At 30.7% G+C, this 16,814-nt stretch overlaps 2 protein-coding genes across 3 annotated transcripts; one reads left to right on the top strand and one right to left on the bottom strand.

The window, feature by feature from the left end:
- Positions 1–2,874: 2,874 nt before the first annotated feature.
- Positions 2,875–7,167, top strand: LOC124938833 (protein trichome birefringence-like 33). Its single transcript, XM_047479358.1, has 6 exons — positions 2,875–3,099; positions 3,209–3,428; positions 5,841–6,015; positions 6,186–6,385; positions 6,494–6,652; positions 6,728–7,167. Exons 1-6 carry the CDS (start codon positions 2,913–2,915, stop codon positions 7,065–7,067), a joined length of 1,281 nt encoding a protein of 426 aa, XP_047335314.1. The 5' UTR covers positions 2,875–2,912; the 3' UTR covers positions 7,068–7,167.
- A 350-nt stretch (positions 7,168–7,517) lies between these two features.
- LOC124919859 (SNF2 domain-containing protein CLASSY 1-like) lies at positions 7,518–15,837 on the bottom strand. Of its 2 annotated transcripts, none has more exons than XM_047460219.1 (6): positions 15,602–15,837; positions 14,129–14,243; positions 13,678–13,931; positions 11,509–12,912; positions 10,855–11,001; positions 7,518–9,750 (listed from the first exon to the last, which is right to left on the bottom strand). In XM_047460219.1, exons 2-6 carry the CDS (start codon positions 14,172–14,174, stop codon positions 7,801–7,803), a joined length of 3,801 nt encoding a protein of 1,266 aa, XP_047316175.1. In that variant the 5' UTR covers positions 14,175–14,243; positions 15,602–15,837; the 3' UTR covers positions 7,518–7,800. The 2 variants fall into 2 exon arrangements, with proteins under 2 accessions (XP_047316175.1, XP_047316176.1); XM_047460220.1 differs by lacking the exon at positions 15,602–15,837 and adding an exon at positions 14,615–14,632.
- Positions 15,838–16,814: the final 977 nt, after the last annotated feature.

Below are 16,814 nucleotides of genomic sequence, written 5' to 3'. Positions count from 1 at the left end.
TCGATCAATGTTACCTTAGTTACAAGCTAAGCAATAATCATCTATTCCCCCTCACCTTACCATCATTCATTCTTCTTTCATACCACCACTTTCTATAATTATTAATTTGGCAACTAGAATATTAGTTTTGGATAAGAAAATGTTAATAACTTTTTTAGAAATTTATTTGAGTCAATTATGTTAATCTTAGGATTGATTTAAATGAGATAATAGTTTTTGAATATATATAAATTTTGTTTTTAAATATATCTATACATTTCTTTTTTGAATGTTTGAATCAAGTGTCTAAGGAAGAAAATCTCACGACAACAACAAGATCTATGCGGTCTTAATGGGAGAGTGATTGAACAAGTGGTTATGAGTAATGATCAGAAGACGCCACAAAGAAAATAAAAGACAACAAATCTAAACATAAAAATAAAACCACAAACTCTATAACAGAGTGAACTACGACAGACATAAAGGAGCAAGGCCCGAGAGATCTCAACGCAGGAGTAGATTATTCGAGAGCCAAGTTGCACCCTCATAAATTCACTAGTAATTTGGTAAAATGTTAACTCATCAATCCAAGGACATCTTCAAGGCAACAGAGAAGTTGGATTACTCGTCTTGATCTAGTAAATAACAAGATAACAAAATGGTAGCCCTTCTTCTAGTCTAGCAATTACAACAATACGTGACTCGTATGATTAATTAGTTAAGTGTTTGCAGGTTATGTGTTTAACCTGCGGGATTAGTCACATTCCGAACGAGAAACATAAATGTACAAAAATATTGTCTTCCTTGATATCGGTTCTATTTATATCTAGACATATCAAATATGTGTGTTTAATTAGCGGCTTCCTATGGAATGATAGGAATGTCATTTTTGGTATCTTGCATTTTATAGTTTAGGTTAATTATTAAATTTACAAGGATTTTTAGAGTAAAATTCATTAAATAATAATGTCATCATAGATTTAACAAATAAAAATCATATATTCATTTTGTCACCTTCCTGGTGGACCCAATGTATATATCAGAAAATCAATGTTTTGGTGATCAGTCAATATTTGACTGATGTTTACAGTTGAATTGTATATGGAGGAAATGTAATAAATTAATAATGAATGTGAATGTTTTGGTTTTATCAGATTTATTTTTAAATCTCTCTTTTTCTTTTCTTTTTTGAGTTTATTAACCAAAATAAGTAAAAATCTTTAAAAAATTAACTTACAAACTCAAAAATCAAGTTAATAATTAATTATCAATTTTAAATTAACAGTATTATATTTATGGTATAATAACACAATATTAATTTGCATTATTTCAATTTGATTATATAACAAATTATCAAATTTCTTTTCATAATTCTCTATTATTCCTAATTCTAATTCAATTATAAGAACTCACATTTCATTTACTCCAATTTTGGTATACACAAACTACATAAAGTTGAAAATAATGTTTTTTTGTTATGTATAAAACGTTTATTTGTTTTAAATGTTTAGGAGGATAGATCATTAATTTTCATACTTTTAATATTTTTAATATATGTTAAGCATAATTCAATTTTGTAAGGAGGTTGTTAATATGTTAAGCTTGATCCAAATGTCTTTATAAATTTGAATTTACCTTTCCTAGATTTTGTCATCACCTTGGAAAAGAAAGCTAACCAAAGTTTAAATGGATGGATTGAAATATATTTTAAGTAAAAAAGTAAACCTTAAAAACTTTTAACTTTTTTTGTTTTAATGTTAAAGATAACATGACTTTTCACAACTATAACCTACTATTCAACTTAAAATATTTTTAAAATCTTACACACTTTATTATTTTATCATTCATATACAATAAAAATTATCTCATTTTATGAATGTCATTTGAATGTGTATCATAAGGCTTGATTTGAATTCACTAAATTAACTTTATAAATTGAACTTATTTGAAAATATTTAGAGTCGATTTGAATAGGACTAGTCCCAAGTTTGAGGTGTTTTAAGTGAAAAAATAAATAGACTTATTTTCTATTTAACTAGTTATATTAAAGACATATAATAATTGTGTATTATATTAAATAAATAATTTAATCTAGATAATTAAATGTTATTATAATGTCTATTAGGTCATAATTTTTTTTTTTGGATTGTACCATGTGCAAGTAGTTTTATGCGGAACCCTAGGGGGTGTCAAGATCTGACCATTAATATTTTGTATACAATATAATTAGAATAGAGATTCATTCGTCATCTCATAAATTTAAGAGTATTTGCGAACTAAATTTTATATTCTAAAAAACCAGGCTACATGTATTTGTACGAATAACGATATAAAAATAGAAAAAAATAATAATTATGGTGAAAATGTGATATAATTTTTAATTTACTCTCACGTATATATCCGGACACTTTGAAAATTAAGCATCATTATGTAAATATAGATTAGTTAACTAAAAAGTTGAACTTATATTATTAAAACGTTCCGCGTTCATCAAATTTAGTGTTGAATTTAAAATATAAAGTCATTATATGCTAGTTGGTTAAAGAGTTGTACTTGTTTTTGTTATGTTGATATTTTAAAACATATTTTTAATATTTTTAATTTTATTTTTAACCGTTTTAAGTTTATATGCGGGTAAACCACAATTCGACTCAATTATTCATTTACTCTCATATATATATTCAAATTAACCACAACTATCGACCCGGCAATCCAGACACTTTGAAAATTAAGTATCATTATATATAGATTAAATTTTAAAATTTTAAAATAAAAGTTAAAAATTCACAAATAATAACAGTATGAGTGTAGAAATAGACTTTATTTCAAAAAAAAATTGATATATTATATCTCGTGTTCTCTGTTCTTGTAGGAAGAACTCCTCCCTCCCTCCCTCCCTCAACCATTTCCACATAAAGATTATAGAGAGAGAAATGAAGATTCCGCCATTGTTAACATCATCATCATCTTCGTCTCCCCTTCTGAGAAAAACCCGTCTCTCACCTTACCTATTCACTCTATTAGCATTCATCCTCTTTGTAACCCTTCTCTACAGCGAAGATTTCACTTGCATCTTTGAAGGCCAATTCACTACTCATACCCCTCCAATTCACACAATCAGTCAGTCTTTTCTTCTCTTTTTCTCTCTCGCTCCAATTTCTTTCTTTTTGTTGATTCATACCAAAAACCCATTATCTTCGAAATCAATTTGGTGGGTAATTAATTACAGAGATGAGGAGAGAGAAACCGCCGTTTGCAGTGGTGGTAGATGATGATCGGAAATGTGACGTGTTCAGTGGGAGATGGGTATGGGATGAAGAGACGACGCCGATGTACGAGGAATCCGATTGTCCGTACATACAGCCGCAGCTGACGTGTCAGAAACGTGGTCGGCCGGAGAAGGATTATCAACATTGGCGATGGCAACCATGGGATTGTTCTCTACCAAGGTACTATTTGTCCTTTATTTCTTCTAATCTAAATATTATATATTATATATTAAATATATAAAATATCTTCTAATAGAAGAAACTATATCAAATAATATAAATAATCATTAATTTAAATTCATATTTTGTTTGTTATTATAATTGAATCACTTTTATATTATCAAAAAAAATATCATTAATTTAAATAAAAATAATTTTTAGATGAATTTTTAAATTATATTATTCTTTTTTTATCAAATAAATTTATTTATGAATTTTTTGAAAAAAAAAGAAATTCTAAATAAACTCAGGTATATATACTTAGATGGATAAAAAAAATACTAATAATAATTTAAAATAAATGAAACAAATTACTTTTAATAGAATTTTAATTATGGGCGTCGTGTGATTCGGGGTTTAATTTCGAGTGATTACACGAAATTTTGTATAATAAGTTAAACATATTTTTTATTTAAATATAATTTTTTTTCTATCTTCATCTTTTAACAAAATAAATTAGAACGGATAAAATATGTATAAGTTTAATCATATAAACGTATTTGAGAATAAACGTTATATAACAAATATTATCTCACTATTCTCTACCTCCAACATTCCACTTAAAATAAATTATTATTATTAACTTTTTTTATTTTTAAGAAAAATCATTAATATGTATATATATATATATAAATAAAGAAAAAACTTAAAAATAAGTTCATATATATATATATATTTTAAAATATGTGAAAGTCAATGAAATGAAAATCATACTAATTTATTACACTAATTTTTTTTTTTAAAAAACTATTTTAAAACATTTTTGAAATAAACATTTGTACTTACTTGTATGTTTTATTCTGTCAAAAAGTTTTTCTAAGGGAAAATAAAAAATAATAAAATAATAAGTGTACATTGTTGGCTTCCAAATGGGACAGGGAAGCTTATTATATAATTAAAGAAAAGGTAGTTGTTTGCTAATCACATCGTTTGGTTGAGGGGACTTTAAATTTCATTATTTTCTCTTAATATTATTTATAATGATTAATCTTTTTGAACATTATTAAATTACAATTATTGTTCACGTCACGGTGTCTTAAACACGTAATTAGAATGTTCATAGTTGAATAAGTGGTACATTTTAAATTAATTTGTAATAAATAATATATTAAACAAACCTAATAAGATAGTTTACCTATAATAGAAAATTGAGGAAGAGTTTGTCTTAATTTCTTAATTTTAAGTATAATATTAAATAAAACAGGTCTATTTATTAAAATTTTATTTTAAGTAATAATCTTCAAAATGTTAATTTCCATATTAGCTATATTTGAAAGAAAAATTATTTCTTGAAGATATTAAACAAGATAATAAATATTATTTGACATCAATTATAAGTTAGTCTGATTATATCCATCATTAAGGCATTATATAATTAGAAAAAAATAAAATAAAAGTAGATAAGAAAATAATGGAGAAATCATGTATAGTTGACTCCCTAATATTGTATTGTCCCCTTTTCTTTAAATAATTTGTAACAATCAACATTTGAATACATGAGTGGTTGAACTTAGATTTAGGATGATCATTTTTTAATTAGAAACAACTACTTATAAAATTTCTTTTAAATTATTAGGTTAATACATATTCTTTATAAGTCAACTAAAAAATTAATTCATGTGAAAACTCATTTTACTTAAAAGAAAGTTTAATTCTATAGGATTGTATTCGGATTTAAAATAAATGAATTAGTCTCATTTATAGATTAAACAATATATGTAAAATTGTGAATAAAAACAAAATAAAATAGTTGGTTTAGTATTTTATTATATGAGTTAATTAGAAAAAGTGTGATTTTAACCTAATACGGTAATTCAATTGACGAGAATAGATTATCGTACTAATTTTATAAATAAATAAAAGCTGGAGTCTCAATAAATATTGTTTTAGGTCACCTAACCTTATATTGTTTCGTCCAAGTTTTAACAAATTTGCTGATCTGGAAATTGTATTACTAATCATTAATCATGGAATTAAGTAATCATCCTTTTTCTTAGAGTTTAAGTTTTCATATATAATCTCTTGTTAGTTTGTGCTAATTTATATTTTTGTTTGGTAAAAATTTGTCCATATTAATAATAAAAAAAAGGTTAGTTCAATGGATAAGAATATGCTTAGACTTAAAACCACATGTTTCGTTGATAAATTTGTTTAAATATAATTTTTTTACGATATTGAACCGTACAAACTCAACTTCAATTTCATCAACTGTTTTCACATTGGCTCTAACCCTAATGATTATCGAAATGATAATTTGGATTACATTTTTTGACGGGTTGGAAACGTGTTTGTGTTACTTCGTTTCGCCTCTCATTTATCATCGAATCCCAATTTATATTTGACAAAAGAATTTGAAAATGTATATGAATGCAGGTTTAATGCATCATTGATGTTGGAAAGCCTTAGAAATAAGAGGATGATGTATGTGGGAGACTCATTGAACAGAGGACAATATGTCTCTATGGTTTGCCTTCTTCACACTGTCATTCCACATGAAGCCTCCAAGTCCATGCACACCAATGGCTCACTCACTATCTTCACTGCAAAGGTTTTCTAATTTCATTCATCAATTTGAAAATATTTCTTGGTCTTAATTCAAATTTCGATAAAAAAAAACATATTGGATAAGAAACCGTCTTAATGTGGATTCAAATGAGACCACGTTATATGTTAATATTTTCAAATATAGCAACTTATACATGTATATTTATTGTATAGGATTACAACGCGACAGTTGAATTCTATTGGGCACCCTTTCTCTTGGAGTCAAACTCGGACGATGCAGTCATACATCGCATCTCAGATAGAATCGTTCGCAAGGGTTCCATCAACAAGCACGGAAAGCATTGGAAAGGCGTCGATATTATGGTCTTCAACACCTATCTTTGGTGGATGACGGGACTTAATTTCAATATCTTGTAATTTTCGTTTCTCCTCTCTAGTATTTGTGAAACGGGTAACTAATTCCCTTTCTCGATCAAGATCTCGTATTAATCGTTGGTTTCATTGTGAAAATGAATTAATAGGCAGGGATCTTTTGACGATGAAGTGAAAGATATCATTCATGTTTCGACGGAAGATGCTTATAGAATGGCGATGAAGAGTATGTTGAGATGGGTTAAGAAGAACATGGACCCTAAAAAGACAAGGGTCTTCTTCACTAGCATGTCACCATCTCATTCTAAGTAAGTAACCAAACATGTAAACACTACATAAATATTTAAATATGAATGATTCTTATAATATTATTTTGAATTTAGGAGCATAGATTGGGGTGGAGAACAGGGAGGTAATTGCTACAATGAAACAACACTAATAGAAGACGTAAACTATTGGGGATCAGACACTCGAAAAAGCATAATGCAAGTGATCGGTGAAGTTTTCGAGACATCAAAAGTTCCTATCACTTTTCTTAACATAACTCAATTGTCGAGCTATCGAAAAGATGCACACACATCAATATACAAACAGCAATGGAGTCGATTGACACCAGAGCAGTTAGCGAATCCGGTAAGCTATGCAGATTGTGTTCATTGGTGCTTGCCGGGACTTCAAGATACATGGAATGAACTACTTTTTGCAAAACTCTTTTATCCATGAAAATAATAATTCATTATGTTTTGGAACACATCTCTTTATAAGATGTAAATAATTCATTCAGACAAGTATTGAAAGAAAGAAATATGATTTTGATTCTTTATGTTAAAATTTATTGTATACTCATGATATTTTTATTACATAATTAACAAATCATTTACTTGAACAGGCCTCTTCTAACCAAAACCAGACTTTTTGGGAATTTAATGATTTATGATTCACTTTGTGCATTTTCTCTATTTTTGAAAACTATCATACCATAACTTCCCACTTCAATTTAATACTTTGAAATGATAATCAAACATAAAACCTAAAGTTATGAGTCTAAGAATTTAACAACAAAGAAAATAATATGAGGGCATTATAAAAGAGGTTAATTGCAACATAAAAATGAATGCATCTATCAAAATTCCATGTCAATCAATGTAAGGAAACATAAATGTTCTCAAAATTTCATGTCAACTTGAAGCTCCCCTACTAAATCCATGAACAAATAATCTTCTATCCAATAATTTAAGCTTAATAAGAAAGATCTGACTTAAATAGTTGTTACCCATAGTTTTTTTCGACCAAAATCTGCTTAGTTTTTTTTTCGCACCAAAGAGAGCTCCCATAAGCCACAAAATAGACCACCATTTTCAATCCCAACAGCTCTCAAATGAGAAACAACCAAATTTGCGTTTTTTTTCTAATCTGTTAACTTAAGATACGATTCCACGTCAAAATGATTCAGCACTTACTTTTTGTATCCGGGCGTTTCAGTTCCAACATTCGAAGCCTTCTCATTCTTCATTATCATATGAAACAAAGTTGCCTTATCCTCCTCCACAATCTCCCTAAGAACATCATCCTCGATCTTCTCCGCCTGCCATTTAGACGGGTCCTCAACAAGCTCCTCGCTAAATATCATACACGAAACCCATTCTTTCCATGTGGTTCTACTATGTTTCTCCTCCTCCAATGTCCCCTTAGCCAATAACTGATAGACGTAAACCATTTTGTCTTGTCCTGGCCTGAAAGCACGCGCAATCGCTTGCTTGCTTCTAGACGGGTTCCATTCAGAGTCCAACAAGATCACACGCGAAGCAGCTGTCAAACTTATACCCTCCGCGCATGCACTTATCGAAGCCAACATTACCCTTGAAGGTCCTCCGGGTTCTTCAAATTTTTCGATAATTCGGCCTCGCTCAAACAGCTCAATATCACCTTGGAGGACTAAAGCCTCCACGCCTTTTCGCCAACCGTAGAAGGATTCGAATATCTCAAGGAATAGGTTGATTGGGGCGATGTTGTGGCAAAAAATGAGAAGCTTTTCCTTTCGGATTAATAAACGGGGGATTAGGCTCATGACAAAACGAACTTTGGAACCCATCTTGAGGTCGAATTTGTACTTGTCGAGATTCTCGAGTATGTCGTTGGTGAAGTATTGAGCGGAACATGAAGTTGTTCGGATTAGCCATGGATGAATTGAACCGAGTGTGATCAAAAGCTCGAGTTCTAATGGAAATCCTTTGTATTGAGGCCTTTGGTTTTGAAGCTTTACTAGAAGTTCTTGTTGGTAAGGAGAAGACTTCATCATTAGTGTATAGCATTGTAAACCGGGTAGATTCTCAGTGGCTCCACATTCATACACATCAATGAACCCGCTTGTTAAATTTTTCAACAAATTCAACGCTTCCGCCCTCTCCTTCGTCTTGTTTGAATCGATATGCCTTGAGATTTTATCCACGAAGAATTTCCTCGCTCGGTTTTCGATCGAGAATCGCGTGATCGAGTCTTTCTTCCGTTTCTTAAATTTTGGGTCTAGTGCCTTCAACACTTCGTTCACGAACCTGGGTCTAGCTAACGTGAGTGTGTTGAAATACTCGCCGAAATTGTTCTGAAACAACGTGCCCGAAAGTAAGACCCGAAGACCCGTATCAACTTTCATGAGTGCCTTTCTCAATCTTGATTTTGTGCTTCTCGGATTATGGCCTTCATCGAGAATCACAAGTCCGGGGCTTTGTTTAAGAACTTGACTCATATGCCTCCTATAAGAGTATTTCGAATCATCGCGTGTCATTGTCAGAAACGAAGTGTATCCCATAATGAGAATGCTCGGGTGGGATAGCCACTTTTGAATTTTTTCGAGACAATCCAAAACATGCATAACGTCTAGATTTGGCTTTGGTCCTTTTGAATTCGACGTCCTTAGTTTCTGCCTAGACACTTCTCCCCTGTAAGTCTGACCACCGTGGATCTGATAAACAGGAATGGGAATCTTCCATTTGATTATTTCCTTGTACCAGGTATATAATGTCGTCTTGGGGGCAATGACTAAAGGCCTAGAACCGGGGAAGAGTTTTAGATAACTGACAAGGAATGCGATTATGAGAAATGTTTTGCCAGCTCCGGGTGAGTGAGATACGACACAACCGCCTCTCTTTTTGGCTAATGGCTCCATGCAGGCTGGTATTATTGAACCGGCGATGTTTCGCCAGAGGAATTCAAATGCTTTCTTTTGGTGTAGATGTAGTTTGTCTTTTAGATCGGGTATGAGTGCCCATACATTATCTTCACTGTCGGATATGGGAATGTTGAGTGAAGCTGGAACGGTAAAAAGATCTGCCAGGTCTTTATCCGCTTTCTCATGATCTGGATCATCTTTGCTTCCTCCACCAACCTTATTGGAATTTGCATAGTGTAGCTGCATGTTTACAAGAAAGGATCCTTGAGAATTTGAAAAATGGATTCATTGGGCTGACAGTATTTTTTCATGTTGATCATGTGAAAATTTTATGTTCTTAAGAAATTAGAATGATTTAAAAGATAATCTCATCATGATCTAAGAATAAATCTATATACCTAGGTCCTAGGACAACAAAAAAATGAAGCTGTAATTTGGATGATGATTTGTATGCCAACAAAAATTACATTGTAACTTGATCATGATTCAACAAAATTATACACACAAAAAATGACTCAATTTTAACTTTGGTAGCGATTTTCCAATGAGATGCATAATATAAAATTGGCTAATCTTGTCACTCAAAAAGAACCAGAAAAGCATATATTTTGATTTTGGCATAGAATTACAAATGGATCAAATGAAGCAAAAAAATCTTATACCAAAGGGGTAAAATAATTACTTTTTATATTAAGTTTGGCAATATTCCTTCATGATTATTAGAGAGAATGTGACAAAGTAATAATTTCCAAATATGACTAAATTTGTCACTGAAAAAGAATAAGAATCACTTTGGAAAAGCATATATTTTCAACAGAGAATCACAAATGGATAAAGAAACAAATAGTATACTATAATTTGGACCATGGTCAAAAGATAATGTGATCATGATCCAAAACAAATCTTGTACCAAGCAGGAAAAGGAAAATTACTTTCAATTTTAGTTTTGGCGAGTTTTTAATGGGAAAGTGAATACGACAAAATACTAGTTTTCAAAATAGGCTAATTTTGTCAATGAAAGGAACCACTTTGGAAAAGCATATATTCTATTTGGCATAGAATAACAAATTGGATAAACAGAAGCTTGTAAGGGAAAAATATCTTTGTCATAGAGTTTTCAAAAGGAAAAATTACTTTCAATTTTAGTTTTGGCGAGTTTTTAATGGGAAAGTGAATACGACAAAATACTAGTTTACAAAATAGGCTAATTTTGTCAATGAAAGGATCCACTTTGGAAAAGCATATATTCTATTTGGCATAGAACAACAAATTGGATAAACAGAAGCTGGTAAGGGAAAAATATCTTTGTCATAGAGAAATACTTCAAAATAAAAGTGAACTTACAAATGTTGGCGAGACATGTCTTATTTCTGTACTCACGAAGCCGCATAATTTACATAAAATCCCAACTTCTTCATTGAGTATGAATTCATGTTTGCAAATCTCATCTTCGTCATCTGAAAGTGGGTCAACTTTCTTGTCCTTAGATTCCTGTAAGAGATTTAGAGAAGGAATCAGTAATTTTTGGTATAATCTAATCTATAGGCACAAGACTGTTTGGATGTGTATAATTGGAATTTGAACTGAAATTAAAATGCTAATTCCAGTTTAATGATTGAAAAATCAGAGAATTGCAATTCTTAATTGGGAAGGATAAAATTGAAACTTAGAGCTTCTTTTTTATAAAACAAGTTTTTATTTCGGAAAAAATAAACTACATCAAATAAACCCTTAAAACATCATATACATTCTTCTAATTCCTTATTTAAGACATCCAACAAACAAAGGATTGGAATTGGACCCCTGATTCTAATTTGAAATTCCTGAACCAAACATAAGTGTTTTGTGATCTTCTAACCCAAATAATCTAGTTTCTCCTCAAACAAGATTAATTTCAGATAATCTAATTTAATCCAAATAACTGTACATAAAAAAAAATACCATGAATTTACTCAACTATGAATAGAGAACTAACAAAGAAATTAACAGAGAAATTACCTCATTATCATGGAGATAAATGGATGTCAATCCAAGTTCCATTTCCTTCCACAGCCCCTGAATTTCTGGGTCCTCATCTTCACTGTCATCCTGAGCTGCAGGAGAGTCACGACCCTCCTTATGACCTGTGAAACTAGTGGCACGGAAATCTTTCCATTGATCAATAACTGGAGGCTGTTCTTTGTGAATGTTTGATTGTATATTCTCCGTGCATTTCTTTATCATATCCCTATACATATTCACAGTAAAAGATTTCTTTGAACCAGTTGGTCCAGAATCACGAAAACTATCCCTCTCTTTTCCAGGAAACATGTTATTACATCCTCTCTTTCTCCGACCTCTGTTATCTTGTACCATACTGCACTGTCCTCTTTGATACTCTGCCAAATCAAACTGAGACACAGATTTATTTTGTACATTTGGGGTACATCTTATGTCAACATACTTAGAAACTATATCACCAAATTCTTTTGAGTAATTCTCGGGAATCTCTGCATCAAAAGGATCAGCCACCTCAAAATCCTTTTCATTGTTTTCTTCGTTTACAGGAACAGTTGTAGGTTGATATCTTACAATATCAGTTTGATGTTGATTTACTCTTTCATCAGATGAAACCAAATTTCCGGCTCTTAATCCTGTGTCGTTGGAGCTTCTTTTATGTGATTGGGTGCTTCTGTTTTCCTCGAAATATCTGTCTTCCTCAAAATGATATGCATGGTCAGCCTGGATTGAAAGTGCTAATGGCGTTTCCACGTAGTGCCATTTGTATGTTTTATATGTTCCTACTCGACTGATCTCAAATTCAGAATCGGACAAACAATCAGCACCCATATAGCGGTCAGGTTGTACGAATCGTCGCTTTGACCGTCTTAAACCCAATAAATCATAAGACAGGTCAGCTTCAGGAGAATTCAGGTCACAGTCAGCTTCATCGTGGACAGTATTAGTTGGAAGTAGTGGCACAATGATGGGGACTAGTTGTTCATTTTCTTCTTTGAAATTCAGAGCGTTTGAAGATAGCCCATCCAAATTTCCATCCCTTATTCCATAGACAATCTTATTATCTATCGACCTAACCTCAAATTCAGCATCCTTTTTAACAGATGCAGTGATTAGCCATGCAAGATCAGCACTGAATCTTCCTGTGAATAATTTATAATTTTGAATGGACAAGCAGTTTTCAGACAAGTCCCATCTGTAAGGCTTGTTTTGACATGGGTTCCTTTGAAGCCTTTGAAGAATAGAAATTTGATTGATCTGTACTGGAATGGTCTCTTTATGGAGTGCTTTTTTCATTACACCTAAAGGACCTTGATTGACATAAATCCTTACAAAATATTGACAAACGCATTGACGTTCGTGAGGATTCCTCTCAACAGAACAAATTTTAGCTTCCCTCCAGACCTTTCATCATAAAGAAAGTAACAACATTAACAAATAATTCATTTTCTTAGAAAGATGATATCCTATAATGAGACATTACAGAGCATAACGTGAGAATGGGACCAAAAAATTACAAAGGGAAAACTTGTCAAATTATTTACTATAGTTCAATTCTATACCATTGAGTACCTCGACAAAATGGGACAAACTTTGTTTGAGATTGGCTTAAGTTAGTACACAACTAACACAAGCAGAGTCAAATGCATCTTAAGGCTAGGAAGTTTTATCTAGAGAAGCTGCTTGTCTGTTTAACTTCAGATGGTAAAACAAGACGAGCCTTAATGCATTTTAAGTCTCACAATTTTTATGTAACGCTAATTTGAAACCAGTTTGGGTAGCTTAGTGCCAGGCTTGGACTAAGACTTTCCATATTAGAAACTTATAGAAATTATATCTTTTAGCTTTAGTATCTTGTTGTTTGAGCTAAATAAATATGGGCTTTAAATAAACTGGGCAAGCTGAGCCAAAGTAAGTTTATGCAATTTACCTTTCTATCGAGTAATCTTATTTTATATGATTGATCAATCTTTCTGATTCGGGAAAGTAATTTGTAAACAAGTAGAAATACATTAAGATGCATTGAAATTTGTATCTAATTGGATTTTTGAAGTAGGACTAGAGAACATGTGTTGCAAAACAAGGACAAGAACACAGGAACATAATGGAATGCAGTTATTGGACATGTTAAAGATTAACAACTACAATGCTTTAGAGGAAATCACTTACGGGATCCAACAAATTTTCCTCACTTGAATCTTCAGAGCATTGCGCTGTAGAAAGTACGCTAACATCCAGACCGGGTCTTAAAAAAGACAAACAGTCTGCCAAAGTAGTTTGTCTAGTCTTTATTCGGAGATTGGAGACTGGGAACTGCTCTTCAATTATATCATCACCATAAACCACGTTCATTGTTATAGCTCCCCTTTTAATTAGTAAAGATTCCACAGGGTGCCATGAATTATCAGAAAAAACCTCAAAAGCTGTGGATTGAAACAGAGACTAAGTTATCATATAAATAAAGCTAACTCCTAGCTAATTCAGACTTTCAATGCTTAACAAAGCTAACTCCTAGCTAATTCAGACTTTCAATGCTTGACTGAAACAGTTCAAATTCTAAAACGGAAAGAAAAAAGTTCAAAGAAGATTGTGAGAAACTGAGAAAAGATCTCAAGCTTACGTCTTGCATCAAACCGATGTGTACTTTGCAAAATCCTCCTTTTCATGATTGCTTAGAAATTAAAAGTTGAGGCGTTCTCACTATTCCAGCCAAGTCTTAGAGTTCTGCACTGCACCTGATTAAAAAAATGGCAATTGTCAATAATCAGAAAAGTAGTTCCTCATTCTTGATTAATAGATAATGAAAAAGGAAGAGTAAATGAACTTGTCTTTAAAAGAACTCCATATTTTACATGACCAATTCCACTTACAAATAGAAAAGGTTAACACTTCCAGAGAAAAGAATTTCATTTTTATGTTTGGTTTCATACTTTGAAAGACAGTTTAAGAAAAAGAAAGCATATCAATGCTATAGTAATCTTGTAACTCATCCCATCATTTGAAAACTTTTTTCAATAAAAAAGGAGATCAGCTTTAATTAAAATCATAGTCAACGCGAAAGTAACATCCGCTATTATAGAAATACAATCAAACACAAAATACGTACACGCAGAAACTGTAAGCATCTATATTTAGACTGAAGATCGAGAATTTCCAAGTAAGATTTTTCTCGCCGAATAAGCTTGAGCTGTTATTTAGAAAATATACAAATTCCCACTAGTAAACTGGCTTTAACAATCTACATTTCACTTCTTGTAAGCATCTATAGAAATTCAATCAAATACAAGATACGTAGACGCAGAAACTGTAAGCATCTATATTTAAACTGAAGATCGAGAATTTCCAAGTAAGATTTTTCTCGCCGAATAAACTTGAGCTGTTATTTAGAAAATATACAAATTTCCACTAGTAAACTAACTTAAACCATCTACATTTCACTTCTTGATTCATTGATGTCCAATATTAGTATTCACTATTCAGCATTAAATTACAAAATAAATATTTGTAAACCTACCTAAAATTATTCCAGGTATCATCATAAGCAGGCAGCAAGCATTAGTCCATTTTACCCAAAAGAAAATTTAAGATCAAAGAAGAATACAACTCAATCAAAAACAGTGTTACTAGAACTACAAAGTAAACATCATTTTTGAAGAAACTTGAAAGAGAAGAGAGTTAGTAAGCTTCATTTGAAGCAAAATCAGCACCTTCCAACAGCACTAGCACCAAGTACATGTGCTGTTTATTCACGTGTATGTCTTTGTAAGTGTGAAAATAAATAAATAAACAAATGTATTCTATTCTATCCTCATCCAACACAGAAGAAGATCGGCTTCAGGCTTCAGGTTTCAGAGATAAAATGTACGGATGCATATACAGAGGTAAAAACAAGAGGAAATAGAACTAAGAATCTCGCATAAGCATATACAGAGGTAAAAACAAGAGCAGAATCTATCAAAATGAACAAGAACTTAGTCAAAGATATCTAAAATCCTAAAGTACGATCAGACGCTTAACCTGACAGTGATGCTTTCATCAGCAAAATCCAAAAAAATGAAGAGAAGATAAACAATAGTGAGAAAAATCAACTTACATCGGCGTTTTCTCAAGCTAATCGAATCGAACTTCTGCAAAATCGCCGCCGGTAAAATTTCGGTGATAATCCAAGCAATCCAAACGAACAGCTGTTTACATTGACTGTAATGAGAAAAGGTTTCAGAGAGAGAAAGAGAGAATATCAATGCGCGGCTGAATCTCGGGTATTGAACAATCAATTGCTGTTGTTTACCTTTTTCTGCATGAAGAAGATACAGCAAAAGGAAACTAGCATTTCTAGAGAGAGAACAGTCTAGTTTTTTTTTTTTTTGGCCGCTAAATGATACAGAAGGGTTGGGAGCGTTGAGAATGACATAGTAAAGGAAAGTCAGTAAAAGAGACCTTTACTGGTATAGTAATATTTATTAATTTGGTACAATTATATTTAACAGTTTCTTAAAATTAAAACTAGTAATAATATTTAGAGAATCTCATTCTTGATTCTCTATTGTTTTTTAATTAATTCAATAACTAAATGGTCTTAGTTATTATAAAATTACTTAAATTAATTTATTTCTTTATTTTATAAATTCAAAAAAATTAAATTACAAATAATAATTTTTTTATCAGATTATTTATTATCGTGATCAATATTACAGTGTGATTATAAGATTTTTTTAATTCTTATTTAATTTTTATTTTATTTCATATAAATATTATTTATATATGGCACAAATTAATTTTCAAACTAAATTATTGTAATATTTGACCAAGTGATAACCATTTTTTAATTGAATTATTAAATATGATAATAATTTTAAATTTTCATTATCATTTCTATCCGTTAGAGCATTTATAATACTAAATAAATTTATGTTGTGCTTAAAATACATTTTAAAATATAAAAAAAATATTAAGATTGTAGTAAATTTAACAATAAAATTTATAAATATTATGTTAATTATTAATAATATATAAATGATTATCAATCAATAATTTATTTATTTTTAATATTAAAAAAAAGTTAAACTGACACCTAAATCCAATTAACTTAAAACGTTTTAATTGGATTAATCTATAATTTAATAATAAAATATATAATTATATTTTATTAATATTTATTACTTTTCAATACTTTAATATTTTTAGCAATATCAAATAAGAACTTTTAGTATAAGTTATTTTAAAATAAATTATAAAAGAAATTTAAATTTAGATGTAAGAGATAAATTAGTTGGATAAAATATTCAAATATTTGTACTAATTTATAT

Source organism: Impatiens glandulifera, chromosome 1, assembly GCF_907164915.1.
Source record: "Impatiens glandulifera chromosome 1, dImpGla2.1, whole genome shotgun sequence".
In the NCBI taxonomy this organism is placed as follows: domain Eukaryota; kingdom Viridiplantae; phylum Streptophyta; class Magnoliopsida; order Ericales; family Balsaminaceae; genus Impatiens; species Impatiens glandulifera.
Note: the sequence above shows the minus strand (reverse complement) of the source record. Positions and strands in the feature narration are given on the sequence as shown.

Coding starts and splice junctions, on each gene's coding strand:
- LOC124938833 (XM_047479358.1), top strand. CDS start 2,913: ATGAAGATTCCGCCATTGTTAACATCATCATCATCTTCGTCTCCCCTT. Junction 3,429..5,840: donor TGGGATTGTTCTCTACCAAG/GTACTATTTGTC, acceptor ATATGAATGCAG/GTTTAATGCATCATTGATGT. Junction 6,653..6,727: donor ATGTCACCATCTCATTCTAA/GTAAGTAACCAA, acceptor TTTTGAATTTAG/GAGCATAGATTGGGGTGGAG.
- LOC124919859 (XM_047460219.1), bottom strand. CDS start 14,174: ATGAAAAGGAGGATTTTGCAAAGTACACATCGGTTTGATGCAAGAC. Junction 13,932..14,128: donor ACATCGGTTTGATGCAAGAC/GTAAGCTTGAGA, acceptor TTCAATCCACAG/CTTTTGAGGTTTTTTCTGAT. Junction 11,002..11,508: donor TTTATCTCCATGATAATGAG/GTAATTTCTCTG, acceptor AATCTCTTACAG/GAATCTAAGGACAAGAAAGT.